Source organism: Puma concolor, chromosome E4 (assembly GCF_028749965.1).
Source record: "Puma concolor isolate L17-30 chromosome E4, mPumCon1.1.hap2, whole genome shotgun sequence".
NCBI classification, from domain to species: domain Eukaryota; kingdom Metazoa; phylum Chordata; class Mammalia; order Carnivora; family Felidae; genus Puma; species Puma concolor.
Genome location: NC_141683.1, coordinates 15365289 through 15388389, shown reverse-complemented (window position 1 = coordinate 15388389; position 23101 = coordinate 15365289). Strand labels below are relative to the sequence as shown.

At 39.2% G+C, this 23101-nt stretch overlaps 1 protein-coding gene across 22 annotated transcripts in view; it reads right to left on the bottom strand.

The window, feature by feature from the left end:
* Positions 1 to 23101, bottom strand: part of ESRRG (estrogen related receptor gamma) — a 632553-nt gene that overhangs the window by 198767 nt on the left and 410685 nt on the right. Inside the window, exon 1 of one of the 22 annotated variants that reach the window (XM_086694078.1) lies at positions 21500 to 21618. The exons of the other annotated variants lie outside the window; for them this stretch is intronic. Within the exon in view, the coding sequence (XP_086550204.1) occupies positions 21500 to 21504 (5 nt within the window). The 5' untranslated portion in view covers positions 21505 to 21618. Of the gene's footprint in view, positions 1 to 21499; positions 21619 to 23101 lie in introns of those variants that run through there. 22 annotated transcript variants of the gene reach the window in all.

Genomic DNA, 23101 nt, shown 5'->3' with positions numbered 1-23101 from the left:
GTGACAAGGAAGCAGGTGTTATGGGAGATGGAATAAAGGGAAAAAAATGAGAATTTAAGAAGTGGAAATAAGAAAAAGGAGATTCGCCTTATTTTTTTTTAATATGGTTTGGATAGAAGTATAAACAAAATAAAAAGTCTTAGGAGAGAAGGTACAATCTATAAAACCTGGGTAGGTAAAATTATGCATTTCAAAAGAAATTTCTAAGCTACCAGGAAAGAAACCTTGCAGAGTAACTTAAACAATTTACCACATGCTTCCCAAGTAAGACTGTCTGGATGACTTTCCTTAGCAGAGAAGGAAACAAATCACAGAGTACATTTCTTCCCTTTTTAACTTCCATCCACACAGGTTGTAGTATTTAGTGCTAGCAAGGGAAAACGATGCGACTATAGAGCTAATACATATTTTCCTGGAAAGAGGATTCTGCAGAATAATAAAGTGCTGTGTATTCCTGAAGGCAAATCTGGACAAGCTCACCATCTGTCCCTTCCAATGGCTCTACACACTCTACAGGTTGACAGCCAATCCCCTCGACCAGGGAGTCCAGAGCTCCCCTTCCCTGACCAGCCTTCCTCTTCAGCCCCAAATCTCACCTCTGTCCACCTTGTACTTCTTACAAATGCTGTGCCTAACAATATGCAACTCCCCCCGCTGACCAGTTTTCCCTTCTTTCTGGAATGCCTCCCCCTGGCCCCTTGCTCCATCATCTGGCTAGCACCTAGTCATTAGTAAAATGCAACCGAGTTATTAAGTCTCCACAAGTCTTTCCTGACGCCCCTTCCCCCTGATGTTCCCACAATTCCATGAGCCTATTTCTGCATAGGCACTTCACACATTGTTTTTAATGTACTGCTGACCCTTGAACAACAGGGGTTTGAATGGCACAGATCCACTTATATGCAGATTTTTTACAGTACTGTAAATGTACTCTCTCTACCTTATGCTTTAATTTTGTCTTGTTTTTCTAAAATTTTTTTTAATGTTTATTTATTTTTGAGAGAGACAGAGCACAAGCGGGGGAAGGGCAGAGAGAGAGGAAGACACAGAATCTGAAGCAGGCTCCAGGCTCTGAGCTGTCAGCACAGAGCCCAAAACAGGGTTCAAACTCCCAAACAGCAAGATCATGACCTGAGCTGAAGTCGGACGCTCAACCGACTGAGCCACCCAGTGGCCCCACTTGCTATTTTTTTTTTAAGTTTATTTATTTGAGAGAGACAGAGACAGTGTGAGTAGGCAGGGACAGAGAAAGAGAGAGGAAGAGAGAGAGAACCCCAAGCAAGCTCCACGCTGCCAGCACAGAGCCTGACATGGGACGTGAACTCATGAAACTGTGAGATCATGACCTAAGCTGAAACAAGGAATTGGACTCTTAACCAATTGAGCCACCTAGGCTCCCCTACATCATGCTTTTTTTAAAATAACATTTTCTTTTCTCTAGCTTACTTTATTGTAAGAATACAGTACATGATACATATGCAAAATATGTGTTAATAGACTGTTTACCTTATCAGTAAGGCTTCCAGTCAACAGTAGGCTATTAGCAGTTCAGTTTTGAGGGGAGTCCAAAGTTATATACCGATTTTCACCTGCATAGGAGGTTGGTGCCTCTAATTCCTGTGTTGTTCAAGGGTTAACAGTATGTATGCACATTTCTGTCCCTCCACTTGTGGAGGACTATGTGTTAATTATTTTTTATAAAGGGGCACCTGGGTGGCTCAGTTGGTTATGTGTCCAACTTCAGCTCAGGTCACGATCTCACAGTTCGTGAGTTCAAGCCCTACATCAGGTTCTCTGTTGTCAGCACAGGGCCTGCTTCGGATCTTCTGCTCCCCCCTCTCTGCCCCTCTGCTGCTCATGCTCTCTCTCTCTCCCTCAAAAATAAACATTAAATGTTTTTAAAAAATTATTTTCTACAAAAGTTCACTCTGTGGCTGGCTTGCTGAATGAATGAACAAATCAGGAATTCACATACATGGTAAAAGTGGTGGACTTTGAATTTTGGAGCACAAATTTCCTAAATTAAAATGTTGCTCATATAATCTCAAGAATCTGTGAGATAAACCATTAAGCATAGAAAAGCTTTATTTTTATATCTCCTTAGGTTACAGTAAACCTGCCAAGAGATTTGATTTAAAACAGAATGAAAAAAACAAAACAAAACAAAAATTCCTGCAGGGCAGAGTAGTAAATGATTATAAGGGTTTTAATTACAAGACCTGGCTTTGAGTTCACTTACACTGTCCTCTACCCACACGGGCTGTGACATATTATCTACAAACCTCAGTTGCTGAATCAGTTAATGGGAAGTGTATCTCACAGTGAATGTACTGGAAGATAAAATGAATATTACTTGCAAAGGCAGCATTGAATTTAGAAGGATATCAGTAAGCAAAAAGGAAAAGCATTGCAGGATGTAGAGGATGACCAGAAGTGGGAGAGCGCAGGGTAGACTCAGAGAATGAAGGAGGCAGCAGTTCTGAAGGATAACTACAGGGGACCGGACTCAGCTAGGGGCTCAGAAAGTAGGTTATAACCAGATTGTGCAAGGTTCAAAATACTCCACTGCGCAGAGCAGATGTCATTTTGTAGGTGCTAGGAAGATGCTGAAGAATTCTGAGGAGAAAAGAGACAATTTGCGTTTTTATCAAACACAGTTGTGGCTGCAGCACTGTCCATGTATTCATTCATTTATCCCTGTTACATTTTAGGCATATCACCTGATAAAACAAACAGACCAGATCTCTGAACTCACAGTGTTTAAAGCCCAATTAGGAAGCTATTATATCCATCCAGATAAATGATGAGGAAATCCTGAATGAAGACGGTGGCAAAGAGAATGAAAACAAGGAGACAAATGTTATAAGCATCATCAAAAGAGGCTTTTGCACCCTTGGTGATCCACAAGTAATATATGAGTCAATCAAGCCAAAATGTCTTTGATAAACTAGAATGTTTTTATAAAGTATAACGTAAAAGCAAATTACAATTGATGTGATGAAACAGTTCTTAATCTTGACTGTGGTGATGGTCACAGGAATCTACATACACAATAAAATTACACAGAACTAAACACGCACGCGCGCGCGCACACACACACACACACACACACACACACACACGAATGCATGTGAAACTGCTAAAATCTGAATAAGGTCTGTGGACCGTATCAGTGTGAGTCTCCTGGTTGTGACACTGCACTATAACTGTGCAAGATGTCACCACTGGAGGAAGCTGGGGCATGGGTGTGGAGATGTCATGCAACTGCATGTGTCTACAGTAATCTCAAAAGATACTTTTTTTAATTAACATTTCCTTGGAGGCATGGATTATAATCACCTATTTATTGGACTTTGTATTTTCAGCACTTTGTATTATGCTGAACTCATATGAGCTACTTAATAAATTTGTCATTTAATAGATTTCTGTTGAATACATAAGTAAATAAACTGCAACATATTATGTCAACTAAACGTATCATCATTTTTTACTCATGTTGCTATAAACTTGATCACATGGGTTTCAATGTCTGGCTCATCTGTCTTTATGACATTATTTAAATAACGAAACTATGGGGCACCTGGGTGGCTCAGTCGGTTGAGCATCCAACTCTTGATTTCAGCTCAGGTCATGATCCCAGGGTCATGAAATTGAACCCCGTGTTAGGCTCCATGCTGAGAGTGGAGCATGCTTAAGATTCTCTCTCTCTCTCTCTCTCTCTCTCTCTCTCTCTCCTTCTACCCTTTTCCGCCTTCTCACATGTGCTCTCTCTAATTAAAAAAAAATTGAAATTAATAAATAGAGGGGAGCCTGGTTGGCTCAGTTGGTTGAGCATCCTATTCCAGCTCAGGTCATGATCTCATGGTTCATAAGTTCAAGTCCCGCATCCGGCTCTCTGCTGTCAGTGCAGAGACCACTTCAGATCTCTGTCCCATTCTCTTTTGTCCCTCCCCTTCTTGTTATACTCTCTCTCAAAAATAAAATAAACAATAAATAAATAAATAAATAAGCAAATAAATAAATCTATGATTCTAGATACCAGTTAGTCAAGGTCATAAAGATGATGGTACAGATGATCCTCTATTCTGCTACTTCTCAAAGAGTATAGTGAATTCTCAAGATAATGCTAATTAATATTTACATGGTTGCATATGCCCCAGGAAGATATATGGAAACTTTTTTTTTTTTTTCATTTTCTCTTTACTGTGGGAAAAAAAAAAGTTACACTCACACATTTGTTCTCAAGACAACCTTGCGGAACAAATTTTATCTCCATTTTACAGATGAGGAAACAAGACCATGATAGAGCCAGAACCTGAACTTGAATTTTCTACGTCTTGATTCTGTACTCTGGGTTACAAAATGCTACACCACAAAGATTTCATACTTTATAACAGCCAACTAAATGTCAACTGTAGCCATATCTATAATTACTAACACTTTAATCCTCTCAAGATTTTGTTTTTCACTGCTTTAATTTTCTTAATTGTATACTCAAATAAGTGCTATGATGTATCTGTGATGACTACTAGAAGCCACAATAACAAAAAAGTGACCAAAATGAAACAAACAAAAAAAGTAGCTTCATTCTTAAATGACCAAGAACAAAGAAAAATAGTGTTAAGAAGTCAAAAGGACTGAGCAACTAGGCGCCTGGGCGGCTCAGTTGGTTAAGTGTCTGACTCTTGATTTCAGCTCAGGTCACGATCTTGACCTCCGTGAGATCAAGCCCTGTGTCAGGCTCTGCACTGACAGTGTAGAACCAGCTTGGGATTCACTCTCTCCCCCTCTCTCTGCACCTCCACACTTGCTCTCTCACTCTCTCTCTCTCTCAGAATAAACATTTGAAAAAAATTGTTTTAAATGACCGAGCAACTTAGAAAATACTATATTATTTATATGATAGAAAGGAGAAGGCTAAAGTGTGAATATTATTTAATTGCTACAGGATTACAGCCTTCTAATGTAGGAGAAACAGACTGATTTCACAGCATGGAAAACCAGGGTGAGATATTAGGTAGAACTTCCTGGCCAATTAGTTGCTGCAGTTAATTAACTGCATAAATATGCATAATTAAGTATATTAATTATCTCATTAGGCCTCAGTTATCTGTTAATTAAAATGGGGGCATTAATTAATGCCTGTACTCTCTACTTCTCAGGAATGTTGAGACTCTAAAGTGAAAACAGGGGCACCTGGGTGGCTCAGTCTGGTTGGGCATCCAACTTCAGCTCAGGTCATGATCTCGTGGTTTGTGGGTTTAAGCCCCACGTCGGGCTCTATGCTCAGAGCCTGGAGGCTGCTTCAGATTCTGTGTCTCCCTCTCTCTCTGTCCCTCATGCACTTGCACGCTCTCTCACTCTCCAAGATAAATAAACCTTAAAAAAATTAAAAAAGAAAAACATGGGAAAACAGATATGAAACTCTGTGAAAAACCTAAAGCGTTATGTAAATCTGAAGTGTTACTATAAATTTGCAGGGCAAATATCATTTTTAATCTTTGTAATAATTAAATCTGAAAGCAAATCCGCACCTAGTCTTGAAAGACAAACCCATACTTACCTGGTGTTCTCACAAAAAATTAGCCAACTTTGAGATTTGTCGTGATTTATACTTGTTTAAATAATTTGATAATGCATTCTGACTTTTACTGATTTTTCACCAACATTAGCTCACAATATCACACAAAATGATTGCCTTAACTTCTTAGTACCTGAGATTAAGAGGTTGTTTTTAGCAGAGCTTTAAAACCAGTTCACAAATCTTTAGTGAGTGCTACTAAGTACAAGAAACAGTGGCTGACTGTGAAGAAGAATGGGATCTTTTTCTTTTTTTTTTTTTTTTTCAACGTTTATTTATTTTTGGGACAGAGAGAGACAGAGCATGAACGGGGGAGGGGCAGAGAGAGAGGGAGACACAGAATCGGAAACAGGCTCCAGGCTCCGAGCCATCAGCCCAGAGCTTGACGCGGGGCTCGAACTCACGGACCGCGAGATCGTGACCTGGCTGAAGTCGGACGCTTAACCGACTGCGCCACCCAGGCGCCCCTGGGATCTTTTACCAAAGGAAAATGTGGGGAGTTTCAGAGAAGGTCAAAATTTCCTTGGCAAGAATTAAGGTAATATGGAAGTCACACAGGAAGCTAATGAGGTTAGAGCCCTCCATCAGGTTCCATGTGGATAAGGATTAATTTAACACAGGTCTGGGGGTGGGGTGCAGTCAGAGTTAACTTCTGAAACTGATAAACTACATTCAAGCATCTCAGCCACTAACCACATGGGGAACAAGACAAGACAGTGTGGATGAACCCATTACCACCTCTGGAGGTGGAAAAAAAGTGACTCTTCTGACTGCAGGCAGAGTCTTCGTGCAAGAACCATGGAAAGCTGGAGTCACTCCAACAAGGCACAGTATCAGTTACAACAGTCCTCAGCCTCAGCACCTGCTGGGTCACACACTCTGAGATCTCAGTTCCTGCCTCCTCCACTTGTCTCTCCCCTGCCCCCCGTGCAAGGCTCTTCTGTGACAGTCAATCTGTCCGTTTTCCAGAAGGCACACAGACAGGGCAGGAATACTTCCTGTTCTTACCCAAAGTGCAGGAGGGAATATTGAGGGAAAACAGAAAAAGGGAAAAGTTAGTACAATTTATCTCATTCAACACTTGACCAATGTTACACGGTAGCTAAGCAGTTAGATATATAAGATTTCCAGGCTCCTCCTGGGGCATAAATGTCCTCATGCAAACTCCAGGCTCCTATCTGGGCCTGTTTGTTTAATGAGAAATCACAGAACTCACAGTAAGTGATGGTCAGCGTATAGACATGAACTTCACAGATAAGGAAACTAAGGTCCGCAGTGAGAAATAAACTTGGGCGGGGGGTGCGGGGAGATCAGAGAAAGGACTGGGAAACAGTGTAAGGAGTGTGTTTACATTACTTCAGAAACTCCCTGTAAGAGATAGAGGGATGCCTCTCTCCCATGCCTCAGGAACCAAAAATTCTGTGAGTCGGGAAACGGAGGCTTCGAAAATATGAATCTCTTGAGAAATGGTCACTTCTGTCCTCGCCTTCGCCCATATGTACATATTTCTTCCTACTCTCCAAAACTCAGCTGACAGATGAGCAGGCTCAGATAATAATGCTGACTGATGCTGGGAACTTTATTCATTCATCCATCTTTCTATCCACGGAACCTCCCGAAGCTGAGGGCTGCATGCTGAGGTCACAGCCAGCACATAAATAAGGTCATCCACTTATTTACCTGCATTGCTGTATCAAATATGCTGTCAAGTCTAAACTAGACGATCTACGAAAATATCTGTCGCAAGAAAACAAATAATGATAGTCAAATGATGGTGTGTGATTGGTTGACTATACCGAGTACAAGGGGTTGTTACCCTCGTACTTTTATTAAATATGAAAGCAAAAGATTTATGTTATGGGTGATAAGGGCAAGAATGCTGTAAAAGTGAGAAAATATGGCAACAGTATGCTGTACATCACCAATGGGATAATTATTTATCTAAAAAGTTGGCATTCTTAGACTTCCAACATGCAGTGTATGAAATTCATATATTCAAAGGAGACATCATAATAACCTGCCGGCTGGTGGTGATGGATATGTTTTTAATCCAAATGACCACAATCTTCAGTCTGCCTGTCATGGAGGGCCAGGAAAAAATGGAATTTTCCTTTCATAACTCTTGATGTTGAAAGAGGGAAAACCTGGAAACATGATAAGTGGCTCATTCCAATGGACAAATGGACATGGACCTGAGAGAAAGAGTGTGAATAAAAGTCATTGTTCCCTAACTAATACCATTTTCACTTGTTACACTAAAAAAAAAAAATGGAGCAAGGAATGATTTCTGCCTCCTTCATGTCTGGAAAGCACAAGTTCGAATTGCAACAAAAGCTGGGAAATCTTCAACAGTGGGTGAATTCATTTACAAATTACCTCTTGCTAGAAAGAGTCAGGCGAAGGCTGGTATAATATTTGTCTATTAACTAAAACTTATTGTACAAACACAGCAAGAAGAGTTGATGCTATAGTGCTTTATTGACTAGAAAGCCTCGCCTACGGATTTCCTCCTTTGAGGTTTAAAGGAATTCCTATTTCTCATTTACAGTCTATCAGAAAAGGTATATGACCTGTATTTTTTAATTTATATAAATCCACTCAGTCAATCAGCCTGGGCTGAAATTTAATGGATGTATCAGTCATCGTTGGTCCGGGGAGAGAGAACGAGGCACCAACATCCACCACCCATCTCTGCTTCTTCCATTATACTCCCCCTCTTTCCTACCTCACCAGCACCAATGCAGCCCTCACCTGCAAACTGGGGGTCTTTCGAGGCTGTTGTTTTTAAAGGGAGATATCAGGTAAAAATAAACTGAGGGAAATACAGAAGACCCTTTGGCTATTTCCGTTTTTAAAAATCTTCATTTTCCTATCTATGTTATGGCAATTTTATTACATATTCAGCAAATTTACAGTAACAAGATGTTCCCCTGACAAATTAATCACTTTCCAAGCATTTTATCATATAAATAAAATATCACCACTGGAGAGTAAAATCAGCTCAACCGGTTGATTTAACCCTTCTTGCAGGAAATTCACCTGAAATAGATTGCGAACCACCTCTGTCTGTCTGTCTGTCTGTCTGTCTGTCTCTCTCTCTCTCTCTCTCTCTCACACACACACACACACACACACACACACACACTCTTAAAAACATGAGCTAGGCATTGGGGTGCCTGGATGACTTAGTAGGTTAAGCAGCTGACTTTGGCTCAGACCATGATCTCACCGTTTGTGAGTTCGAGCCCTGTGTAGGGCTCTGTGCTGACCACTCAAGAGCCTGGAGCCTGCTTCAGATTCTGTGTCTCCTGATCTCTCTGCCCCTCCCCTGCTCATGCCCTTTTCCTCAATACTGAATAAAAGTGAAAAAAATATTTTTATAAAAAACAAAATAAAAAAATATGAGCTGGGCACTCATACTACTGGTAACAAGGCTTATAGGGACTTCTAACTTCAGAAACCATATTGTTGTATTTACGACATTAGTATAAAAGAGAAGTATGTCTATGCTTTTTAAAGACAGGAGACACTGGAGACGCCTGGCTGGCTCAGTCAGAAAAGCATAAGACTCTTGATCTCGGGAGTTGTGAGTTCAAGTCCTACATTCAGTGTAAAGATTATTTAAATATTTAAAGCTGAAAAAAAATAAAGACAGCTGAAACTGAAAACAAGAGAAACTTTTCTAATCTGCGAGACTCTGTACTTTCTCCTTCATAGTTTCATTTCTACATGTCTCTAATCATAATAATTAAGTATTTATATGTTTATAGTCCTATTCTTACCCTAACATTCTAGGCAGGAAAGAAAATTGCAAGTGGCTAGGTTTCTGTCTTTACTTTGCTTTCCCCTTTGCTAATTTCAGAAAGTGAATCCAGCAATTATAAGTAGTGGGAGACTGATAAGGACTCACACATGCACGAGAAATAGGTTCAATTCAAGCTTCCCTGACTAATCCTTATTATGACTCATTTCAACTTCAGAATTTGTCGGTTGAGGTAAGAAGCTAATTTGGCCTTGAGAAGTGAAATCTCAGTTTGGTACTTTCCTTCTAGTGCTACTAACAACCCCATTATCAAGAGCAAAGTAGGAGGGGCATGAAATATTTATTGAGAGCCCACTCTCACCAAGCATTTTTTGCATGCTATTTTATTACATCATTCAAGTTAACATATTTTGAGTAACAGGATAAATTTCTCTGGCTTCCAAAGGCATGGTTTGTACCATAGTATCTTACATCCCAAAATAAGGTGCATTATTTTTACAATCCGTACTCAATATGATCCTCAAACCATCACCCCGAGATTAACAGTAGGACATTCTGCCAGATCTTGACAGGAAATGGTAGCAGAAAGGCCCGGAGAGAGATTTCTCCTAAATGGTCCTTCTGTTTGCACTCATCAACAGACCTGTCTCCTCTCTTGCCATGGGCTCTGTCCCATCAAATACAACCTAGTTTTAGAACATACGAACATAAAGCACATAAAGAAATCAGGCATCATGCCTGGGTCAGTTGCGGCACCCTGAAACGAAAGATGACGAGGTCAAGCTGACTGTCTTCAGTCTGAAAGTAAATACCACTCTGTTATCAACCTTGCTTTGGGGAAACCCCAAGTAGTCACCTTACCTCCCCACTTATAAGCCCATAAAAATACCCACGATTTATTATTACATCCTGCTCCTTCCCTATGAATGGGGTAATGAAGTTCTTTATGGGAGGCTATTAAGGAGCAACATGGATGCTACTATTTGCTACTTATCCCGTATAATTAATAACACCATAACTGTTATTAGAGTGCAGTATTTAGAGAGGCTAGCCTTCCATAAATACAGCTGATTTGACTAAACTGTCAATGGCAGATTTCAAGAAGAACCACTAAAAAGGACATTTACTTTTGAAATATATAATATGCTACACAAAGGCTTTTATTAACATTTATTTCACTTATTTTTTTGGTTCTAATGAAATCATTAGACTTATCAACTGACTACATAATTATAAAGTCAACATTCTTAAAAAGCAAGTAGTAACACTAATTAATTTCCTTCTGGGTATTTCCTTGACAGCTCATGAAATTTCTCTTTTAAAACTCCTTGCAAATATTTGGGTACAAAGCTTTCTCTAAAAGTTGATATCCACATCTTTAAGTACACCTTCAATGAAAATACCGATCAAATAAGAGTAAAATTAATAGCCATATTATGGATTTTCTGCTCTTACGAGAGAGAATGAAAGAAGAATCTGTAAAATGCTAAAAAGTTATGTTTATAGCAAGCACCATGTGTTAATACATGTTCGTGTACTACGTTTCCACTGCTATTTATGGAAATAAACATACTCTAAACTCTTCATCTCATAATGAATATACTTTTTAAGTTCATGATCTTAGGATAAAGTGAGTTTTCACATGTTCCAGGCAAAGTGGACACAAGCATATGATCTGACAAAACTATATGCATGTGAATTATTCAAAGATCATATAAAGCCAGCCCTGTCCAGATTAGATGAGAGAGATGTTGTTATACCTATTGTCAGAATACAAAAAAAAGAAAAAAAATAAAGATAAAACAGTACTCAGGAGGACTCTTGTCTATAAGTCTTAAATAAAAGCAAAATTTTAAAAATGAGCACTATAAGTCACGGGGAATAACAGCAATTAAGGCCATACTTCAAAAAAAATTATGTTCTCACACAGATATATTTAACATTTTTTATAAAACATTTCCTTACTTTGTACATTTATGGAGCCTCAAAATATCTGTAAGTGTTCCCTGAAGTTACCAATTAAATACTGAGCCAACTCCTATTCTTGAAGTTAACCACTACCGCTAACACATGCGTGTTACTTCTAATTAATTCATGTGTCTGTCAACTTTGTCCTCTGCCTGGCAAGAGTAGGCATTCAATCAGCAGCAAACAGTATCCAAGTGACTCTAGGAGGAATAGACTTTTTCAGGAAAAGGTAATTTAAGAAGAATAAGTAAAAGTCCTTGTTACTAATTGTGGAAAAATATAATCTTGGGGGGATATTTTTATAATGGCATGTTTTCAAAGCTGGGGGTGGGGGTCATGTGATTCAATGCAGGAGGAGAAAGCTGGGAGGTCAAAGCAGGAAATGCCAGGCCAGAGAAGAAGGAATGAACTAGCTGAATTGTATTTAATGCCCTTACATTTTACGGAGTTACTTGGCTTAAGACAAATAGCTCATTTAATTTGGCACCAGAAAATGGTTTCAAATGCAGATAAAAAGGAGTCTTCTCAAATACTTTTTGGAAAGAGGCGTTATAAATAAATTTCCTTGAATAAAAAGTACTTTATTTGAACAAATATGAAGTGGGTTACTGGTTCTATTTTGAATTAACACTATGATTCATTTTCATGCATATTTCGCTCCAGATAGATGTTGCTTATTTAAGTGAAGGCTAGAGCTTTACTGGCTCAAAAAAGCAGATCCATTAACTTTACTTTGCAGCTGAACTAATTCAAGTGGGCCAGAATGAACAAATACTAAGGACTCTAGTCTATTCTAGAACACAAGACATCACACCCCTTTCCATACAAATAGAACCAGGGGAAATATTCACAAAAACATTCTCTTTTTCATGCTCTATCAAGCTTCTTTTTAGGCTTGAAGTTAAAAAATTAACAGGCTAAATAACACATTATCACCTTCTCCATATATCTGTATTAATCTATAAAGTAAAAAACAAAAAATGTGGATAAAGAATCATAAATTACTTTAAGTGAAGTCCCCATTCCCATGCTAAATTTATATCATCCTTCAATGAGTCGTAGGAAAGAAAACAGGAAGAGTTTGTTGCAAATCTGGATACTACCAATTCCATTCATAGTTCTAAACCTTCATTTACAATTTAGAGTATTTTTTAAATTTTAATTCCAGTATAATTAACATACAGAGTTATATTACTTTCAGGTGTACAATATAGTGATTCAACAATTCTATGCATTACTCAGTGCTCATGACAATAAGTGTACTCTTTTTGTTTTTAAAGTAGTCTCTATGCCCAACCCGGGGTTTGAACTCACAACCCTGAGACCAAGAGTAGCATGTTCAACCGAAGTGAGCCAGCCAGGCACCCCAAAATCTAGAATTTTTTTTATATAAACTGATATTCCTAGACTTCAGTGACAAGTACAGCCTTATAAACCCTTCTTGTTAGATCCAAATGATAAACTTTCCTTATTTCAGTAAAGACTGCATTTCAGTATAAATGACTTATTTGACTCCAGTTCACAATTTACGTAGTTCATTTTGCATTAATCAGGTAATTCCTAACCATGTGGTTTATCCAGACCCCAAAATACACAGCCATACATATTTTTCTATGATTGAAGTCCTTCATTTTATATTTAGTATATATATATATATATATATATATATATATATATATATATATATATACTCATGTGTATGTTGACTTCGGTAAGCATGTCTTGGAGATAACAGCTAACTAACATATTTCTGACTGGCCACATATGCAAATCAAAATTAACACAGAAATTCTAATTCTTTTTCTCTCTGGTGGAAAAAAAAAGAGGACACAATATTGATAAATCACAATTCACTAAAAAGTCAAAAGTGTCGTCCCCACACATACAAAAAACAATCATCTGTTTCAGAAAGGATACACAATTGTTTTATAACTGCCAAATCAATGCCTACAAACATTACACTTCATCCGTTTCACCTATGCTGAACGTCTCCAAAGGTTCCCTACCTGAAGCTGGCCATATTTTAAGTGCAAAGCAGGCTGAGCGCTATCTAAATCTAGATAAAACTCATTGGTTTGTAATCTGCACGATGATCTATACATCTAAATCTATATGCAAATCAAATGCTTTCGTGCATTCGAGCATTCCACATCACCCAGGGCTAAGGGAGCAGGAGAGAGAGGTGCTTTCCACCTCTTCCCCTGTTACTCTTCTCCTTTCCCTCTATTTATTTATACTAGCTACCTAAATAATTCACACTGCCTGCTTTTCAGCCCGAATGTTCCTCAGAAGAGGCTTACAATGAGCTATTGCAGTCACCAGATGGACTCAGAAAAGCAGCAGGTGGGGCAGATGGCAAGGCGCCCTGTCTGATGCTGCTTGCTTCGGCATGGACTGCATTTTCCTTCCAGGTACATTATCATCATCCTAACGCTGAGCGGTGTGTAGTTTGGGGGTGGGGTGGAAGTGGGGCGCTGGCAAATCCTTTACATGCAATACTAGAGGAATCATAAATTACCAGCTGCCCTCTTCCTCCCCACCCCCCACCCCCGGCAACCCCCGATGTTTTCCGCTGTTGCTTTGTTAGTGGGTTGTTTTTTCTGTTTGTTTGTTTGTTTTCTAAGACCACGGTGAAGGTTCTGCGATGCATTTTGGCACTATGCATAAGGAAGGACGCATCCATTTCAAAATTTTACCTCGGCTTAATAAAAAAAAAAAAATGAAGAAAAGAGGATTAGAGAGAGTGACAGCAGAAAAGTCAAGAAGACGGTGGGGGAGAAAATGTATTTTCACAAATATTTTGCAAACACCACAAATGAAGCGAAAACATAGGTGAGGTGATGACTCAGCCCATGTCTGCAGTGTCTCACAGAAAGGTAAGCTGCCCTTTGCAGATACTGAGGGGAGGAGAGAAAAACCCCATTTTTATAGCCTTTTGCCATTACAGAAAAGACTAGCTATCCCCAAACTGGGACAACTCTGTCTTCTGTTTCTCCAAAAGTGTGGCATTTCCCTCCCGAAGTCTGTAACTCTATGGTACCAGAACCCACAGAATTCGCCTTGCCTATCACCTGCACTCAGAAGGTTGCAACATCACGATGCCAAGATCATGAGGCAGTCACTCAGTAACATGAAGTATAAATTTTAATTGAGCATAAACACTTGACAAAAATTCTCCGGAGATATTTCTGGCATATTCCGACTGGCAATGGTACCATGATACCATGATTTTAATCCTTCTATAAACTTAACTGATGCCAATATAAATCTTATTACCTAACTTCACTAATCATCTAATGATAAACACCTAAAAATGCGAACGACAATCATTTTAATGACCTGAAGTGAACCAATCTGTATCTTCAAAGAAAATAAAGAAATAAAACTGTTTAGTAAAAACGGACCCACTGAGGAGATGCTGTAGAGACAGGCGAATCAAAATCCTAGGCTTTGGGGAACGGGAAGTCTGGACAGACAGTAGCTATGAAATTACCTCAAGATTAAGGGTAAGGTTTTCTTACAAAAACTACCTTAAGAGTCATTTACTTTGATTAGAATGAGTTTACCAAGTCAAACCTTTCCTTCAAAGTCAAACCACATATAAACCTTCCAGGGTTCAAATATATCCCCCTTGCTGTCCCTAGGATCTAGGAGATTTTTTTTTTCTTACATGATCTTTTAAAGCATTTACTCTTTTTTCATTTCCAGTCTGAAAACAAACCATATGTAAGGAATTTAGGGTGCTTGAAGATGTAAAGGCAACTTTGGTGATCAAATCTTCAAAGGCTTCATAAGAAAGCAGGGTCAGAATGGCTTTTTAGCCACACCAGACTTGACTATTCTAAGACCCCCAATCACATTCTTGAAATATTCAGGATCTGAATGTACAATTCCTAGTTGTGTTCATGGCACTAGGTTCAGACCAGCCCTAAAAAGCCATAAACCAGAAAACCAGGATGGAAGTTTCAATTTGCTTAAGTTTTAAAACTCTTGCTCCCTAAATTCCTGAAATCATTTTCTGAAGACTGACTCAAGGTTAAACTGGAGGGCGTACGTATAAAAAGCCGCACTTTTAAGTGTTTTTTTAGGCACTCAAGGTCACTTTATATTTTTTTTATCATATATTTCAGGATCTTAGTGCCCAGGACAGTGCCTGTACACAGTCAAATATTTTTGAATGAATGATCAAGAAAATGTAATTTAATGCACTGAATTGATTACTTTAATGATCAAAAAAATTGCAAAACAATGCATGTAATCTTTTTGATGCAACATGAAAAGTTACTTAAAGCAATTTGATGCCAGAAAACTGGTTATGAAAAATACACTTCCAAAATCAATGTTAAACAGATATCTTTTAAACTTGATTTCATTAACTATCATTAAACTATTTGCCCACAACCTAATTAACGTATACTACTGAGGGTACTGAATAATACTAAACAGAAGGGAATGGGCATTTCTTAGAAAGAAACACATTATGAGGTCAATGCTTATAAGTTAACACTTAAAGATAGTAACTGTAGAATTAAAACATAATTTTAGAATTTATGTATTTCATAATTATTTGGATATTTTCAGTGTATTCAATGTGTGTTAAGACTGACACAATTACACCAGCAGGCAACAGTCCTTCTAAAATAAAAAGCAGTAAAGTCTCAGCTAAAAAAAAATTGCCATTTTAAAAATAAAAAACAATAAGTATAGGCAGTGGGTAAAGGAATAAATAGGTGATTACAATTTAAGGCCTGGATATAAAAGACAATAAAGGTAATGTATGATACCAGATGTAACTGAAAGGGAATGATAACCATAATTGTGATTTTTAACATTTCAAAATCATCCTTTAGTGAAGTACATATGACATTCTCAAACAGATCCATCTTATATAAATATCTATAGTTAAACATATTTTTGCAGAATCAGAAATGAGGGTAACGATGTATCATATACATGCAAAAAAAACCCTTACGTTTGTTTTACATGTGTTGAAAGAATAGTTCATGCATGCATACCTCTGTATGTGTGTGTGTGTGTGTGTGTGTGTGTGTGTGTGTGTGTGTGTGTGTGTATCTATCTATATATATACAATACATTTTCTCTAACTGGTTGAGTTATTTCCCCATTTCAGACCCCCTTCTAGATGTGACCAACTCTTAAAGTTCTACAAGTTTGTCTAAACCTAATAAAACACAGATATCCAAATTTAAAAACTTTTTAATTTTATCGAAATGTATAGTGTGCTATAATTAGCATAATTCAAAAATATAAATATATTTTTAGGTGCCACTTTTCTCATTCCTAAACAAATATGGATAAAGTGACCCAAATACCATACATTTGATGCAATGCTCCATTTCTTATATTCACTGCGATTTTTTGTGTGTGTGCCAGCTGGCTTTCTACAGGTATCACTGATTGAAAAAAAGAATTTGGGGGGAGGGTGTACGATCTCTATGAAATTACTTATTTTACTTCTTTGTGGTTTACCTACCCAGGTGAAAAATATAAATTAAGTCATATAATTAAACCCACAAAAAAGGCTAAGGATAAACCAACCAATATTATCCAATACTATCTTTTAAAGGTTGGAGATACAGCTTATGGGATGACCATCAACTTTAATTACTAAGTAAGGACAGTACCTTTGCAATATTAAGCTGTTATTCAAGATTTATCCAGATCACTTTTGTTCTCTTTTGCTTTCCCCTCTGAAAGTCTAAGAAGAATTTTCTACATAAGTTTTGAGTTTATAGTTTAAAAGAGAGAGAGAGAGAGAGAGAGAGAGAGCGCATGATCCCTTGCAGGCAGGCACCTAAACAGAGCCATTTGTATAGTTCATTGAACACTGTTTAGTAAACACGAAGTGTAGGGGACCACAGTGGCTTCTGTCTTCTAGTCCTGCCGTCCTTTTAAAAGCAAGGCAGGGGTTCTGTTTTTAGTACACACTTTGGTTCAGTGTTAATCCTGTTTTATGTTGTTCACACCTGCTGCTGACTAGCAGCCTGCTGATGGGCTGGGGCTCACGCTGCTCAGAGAAATCCCACTAACTGAGAAGCTGGACAAAAGCTACTTGTACAGAGCGGCAAACAAAGCCTGGTCAGGGTCCAGAATACAGGACGAGCCGACCCCACGAATCTTTCCTCTCATTTGCAAATAAGGTTCCGATGTCCCAAGTTTACCACCCAACAGTAAATGCAACCAATTATTCTTGTTTGAAAGAAAGGCCGAATCCCATTGGCTTATTTATATTCCTCAGCTTTGTACAACTTCTGGGGAAAATTCATGCCAATACAGTTGTTCTCATCAGGTGTTCGTGCCAGCCATCCTTTGTGTCCTGACCAAAAGAATCTGTACCTGAAGCAAACCTAAATATGAATTTAAAACACCCTACACTCAACCTTTCTATTCACAGAATTTTACATCCAAAATGGACAGAGATCCAAAATATATGTTCTGCCATCAGTGGCCACCGTGTGACCAGGACAGTAACTTGGATGGTAAGACCGCTCTCCCCCAAGCCTCCCACCCTGCACTGCGTGTGCCTAATAGCAAACATCAAAAGGAATGACTTCTTTTTTGATCTTAGTACCAGCGATAAATCAAATTCAGTGCCACAGACAGGGGGGAAATGCACTACGGAGGAAAACTCCGAGACTGACAGTAGGACCAGTTGGAGGCATTCGCTCAATCAAGTTCCGGTAAACGATGCCCACCCTCCTTTGCTCTGAAACAAGATGTAAGCTGTCGTCTGCTTACCCAGAGGGAGAAAAACTTACCCGGTCCTGACGTGACCCTAAGTCAAGATGCACTTTGTGCTGACATTTCCAGGAGCAGCACTGTAACCCCTCTCTCTCCTACCCTTGGACAGAGCCCATCTCCTTCCTCCCTGGGAGCCAGACTCTGCCCACAGGTGGGCACAGAGAGCCCCGGCTGGTCAGCACAGCACAGCTCCAATAGGAGCTGCACGTCTGGGGGGTCAAATGGGGACTCTGGGATCACTCTGTCACAGCTCCCGAAGCACCTCTGCCACCTGCAACAGCCAATAAAGCATCATGGGCTCCCCGGCCAGCTCAGGGAGTTCTGCGTCTGCCTAACCCACAGTGGTGCAGGCAAAGTGCTAATTAGCAGATTGAGGTGCTGTTAATGAATGAAAGTGAGGATGAAATATTTGAAGCGTTGGCATCTTTTCCCCATTTGCTTCCGGTTGACCTTTGGCAATATGCTCTTTTTGGAGGGTCAGGACTGGAACCTCCTCCCTTGTTGGTACCATGCTCTTCCTCAGCAGAGGAAAAACTCACATGGATTCTCAGGCAGGTTAGCGACAACAGGTGAGAATCCAGATAAATGCATACTTTTTCAGTGTGTATAATACTTGGGACTTGGGAACTCTCTGGTAGTGTTAGAGAAAAAAAAAGTTGTTAAATGATACCGTGATATACTCGCCTTAACTGTAGACAGAATTCACGTGTCTCCCGTAACCTGACACAGCCCATCACAAAATAAAAGAAAAACATAACAGTTGTCGCTTTCAATTTGTCTACATAATATGAGCAGCATGGGAATGAATTCAATTATTATGTTTAATCACATGAAAATGCTGATATTTGACCATTTTTTGACCTAAAAAAATGGCAATTTCGTGTGGTGTCACCAAATAGAATTAGAACCCCGTTGTCTCACTTTCATGCAAAAAAGGCTGAAATTCTGTCGGGGAATTTCACGATTCCAAACTTGACTTTCCTACCGATTTGCCCTCGAATGCTACCTCTAGTTTTGTTTTTGTTCTGTTTCATTATCATCAAAGTGGGGACCATTTACCTCAGTATGTCTTTAATTTGAACCTGTCATGATTTGGGGTCCTCAGGCCAGAGGGGCCCCAACGTTCACTGGAAACGCCAGTTTTGCACACACACGATGGTTCACATACGCAGCGCAGTGCTGACTGTAACACTCACTCTTTTGAGAGGCCATCCCATACAATGGGCACCTGCTTCACTCCAAAGCGCCAAGACCGTGCCACGATGGAACAGGATGGAACATCTCATCCTGGAGCCTTCACCAGAACACTTGAACCACGGATGAGTTGGTTTGTCTGGTTTTGTACCCCCCCCCCCAGCGACTTTGCAAGTTTGCTCAGGACAGAAAGATTTCAGGGTACCCACAGGAGCGGCGGCTCTCGGATCCAGTGACGTTGGGTGTTTCGCGTGCAGCGTAGCTCAGAGGGCAAAGCAAGCCGTGTGCGGGATCGGGGGTCTCCGCCCGCCACCTCGCAGGGCTGCTCCTGCGCACGCCCGCTTCCGAGCCCAGGGAAGACCACCTTACTCTGATGAGAGTGCTTTCCTCAGGCAGGAATTTTTATTTCGGCTGGAATCTTAAACCATTACATTTCCAGCGATGCATTTTTATGTTTACAATTGACATCTTCATAAAAGAATGAAACCTTTGAGCAACAGCTCAAAAGCATGAAGGTTGCCCGCAGTGGTACTTAAATTATTTTACACCTAAATGGAGCCCGGTTGTTTTTAGTTAAAATTTAATAAACCTTAAACTGATGACCTTTCTTCCGCAGAAAGGCCCAGAGTTGCAAAAACGAACTTTCCAATGAAATATATTTTAAGGAACTAGTGCTGAACAAAGGGCTATTTAAAGCTGAACGCTTTGTCAATTTATCAGCTTGTGAACATTCTGTTCCTGAATTCCCCACTGCTGCTGAATGTATAGAACGGTGGTGCCTTGCTTAATCGAATACTATTGATTCGAGTGTGTCACAGTGATCTCATTGAGAGTAATCAATAGTAATCCAAAATCAATCAATCTGCTCTTGCACTATCATTTATCAAATCTGAATACACCAAATTATTTGTAGGCGTCACATTACAAAGAAGAGAAGAGGGTTGAGCTGGTCAAGTTAATGGTTTATATTAAGAGCAAAACCAATACCCCTCTCTTTTTAAGGGGAGGTGCTTTAAAATGGGCTGTGGCTTGGGCAAATACGTTCCTCCTCTCGCTAAAGTATCCTAAGTTTACAATTAATCCCGTTCCGGTCCCGAGAAAAAATAAGATTTCTTACCCAGGGCTTTGCTGTTTGAGTACAAGTGGCATAAACTTACACATGCCCTAACTTACTGAATAACGGCACGCTAGCATTTTACAAGTCTGATAAGCTAAGTTTCAAATGCCTGTCTCCCATCTGCTGGAAAACAAGGGGACTCGTCTGACACAGGCCATAACTGCATCTTCTAACATCAGAAATGATGTTTAATAGAATTGGAGTGGAAAAAGGGATACTTAATTTCTCCTGAGAACGTACAGCATAGATGCACCTGCTTATCAAAGAAGCTGCTGTTGAGGCTGAAGGTTCCTTTATCAACATATTCACCTGTAATTTAGTCGAGGTAATAAATCCTTCTATTCATTATGGCACACTCAAAAGCACCCCTACTATTTAACTTGAATGAAAAAAGGCACAGAGTGTCTAAAACATTTACTTTTGCTAATGTAAAAGTGTTGGCATTTTACTTCATTCCCGATAAGCTGGTGCCAGTGGCGGTGATTATTCTTTTCTTATTCAAAGCCTATCAGCATTTCGAAAAGCTCTCTCAATCTTATCAGGTGTATGAACAGCACAGTTACTGAAAACAGTTTGTACTGCTCCTCTCCAAGCTATCTGATAAACCCCCCACTAACTAACTGCATTTACACACACTCACACAGAAGTTGTGTCTTCCACGCCCTGTAGCCAGATTCCAGTGTGCCAGGGATTTTTGTGCTGGGACATTAACTTAACAAAAATGTCAGCAGTGAGTGCCCCAAACTGACAACAATCAAGAAAACACCATAAAAGCACTCAACTAGAATGTACAACAAACAGAAACACCAAGGAAACAAAGATGGAAAGTTGGAGGCAATCTCTTTGGAACTAGAGAGGGGGTTAACATACTGTGTATGCAGATACGGACGAATATCACGTACTTACCTTTTAGCAAAGTAGATCATCCTTTAGCACAACAGATGAACAGAAACAGAAATTTTAAGAGAAAATATTGCTGCAAGTGAGAGGGTTGAGGGATGTTTTTTGGAACTAAGCAGGCATTTCCCCCACATTTCAGGTTATCTCAGTGTGAAGGCAGAGAGGTTCCATAATGTAAGCAAAGTAAGACAATAGACAATATCACCGAACTTACCCCATAAACTGGAGACAAGATAGAAAGCAAGGCTGTCACATATGGTGACCACATTCTCAGGACAGATTTTCCAATCATTAAAACCCTCATAAATGCTCTAGACATTAAAGTTTTGTTCACTATAAGGAAATAAAAAAAAAAATAAAAAAAATACAATTTGAGTGTTTAACCTCTTAGTATTTTTCTCATTCTTCAGACTTAACCAACTGAACAGTTCCATACAAAGGTACGAGGAAGGAATCATCATCCAGGCTAACACAAGTAGATGATCCGCTCCCCATTTCTATCTATTAAAAAATGCTTATACCAGTTCATGGTTCGTACGAATTGAGAGACGTACCTAATCATTTATGGGTAGCTCTTTGGAGCATGAAAGACAACAATGACATTTATAGAACATAAGAGAAATCTAAAACGTACTTGAACAACTGAGTAATGGATTTCTGACCCTGGGAAAGAATGTCTGCTTGGGCTTCTGTGCATAAATTGTCCATTTGTTCCTCACCTCCCTTTGCGGAATGGCTAGGAAAGAACAGAAAAAGGCGGCCACATGCTCCCACCTGAGCCCAACTCCTGATTCTGTCTAGACTGCAAGAATAGAATGAGCCTTTCCTTAGATGTGTAGAGCAATAAGATGAATTAGCCAAGTCTGTAGTTCAGTACAATTCAGCTGATGGTTGCTTTTCCATCTGTGACACTATGATCCCATGACTGATGAGGCGGGTCTCATTTAAGTCTATGGATAAAGGGATGCTTCTGTCATTTACTGGCCCCAGCACCAACTGTATACAGTCGCTTTCTCATAGGAAACAGATGGAATTCTCGTCAACCATATGCATCGTTCCCTTTCTATGGTCATGGACAGTTGGTTACAGGTATAATATCCCCCCTCAAAATATCAGGTCTGTTTTAATAGATTAGTGATGATGAAGAAAGCATTTAACTTCTGGAGAAGTTAAAGTTCTATGATCATTTGGAATTATGGAGGGCAAAGGGCAATCGATTGAACAACCTCACATTTGAGTTTTTTTCTCTAAATAAGTACGTTGGTCTCTATAATTTTTCGTATTACTCGCTATTTCTGGTAACTCTGGATATAATTTTAGACACTCTTTTCAAAGCAAAAACATTCCTATAAATATAAAATGTAACAGTATCATAACTGCCCTGGGGAAAAAACACCTTTTAAAACATTTAAACTCACATTATATTAAAAACAAAGTAAACATATTTATTGAATGTGTCTTCTATTTAAATTCTCAAAAGCCATCATCAATAAGTAAAATTCTTCCTAGGATTAATGAAAAAGGAATTTTCATGTACAAGGAGAACATTCTGATCATGGAGGAGAAAGAAATTAATAAGCTTCTATTTTCTGTGCGTAAATTCTTTTTAAACTTTCATTTTTTGCATTTTGAATAAGGCATAAGAAAAGAAAGCACAAGATTTTTTTTCTCAGAAAACGTATGCACAGTGCAACAAAAAGAGATGTCCCTTGTTCAAGATGGATTGCCCAGGCTCCTTCTGACCCTCCACTTCTTCAAGTCTTTATTTACTTCACACATAGGAGCAACTGAGGTTCGCCACTTCAGAGACTTTTAA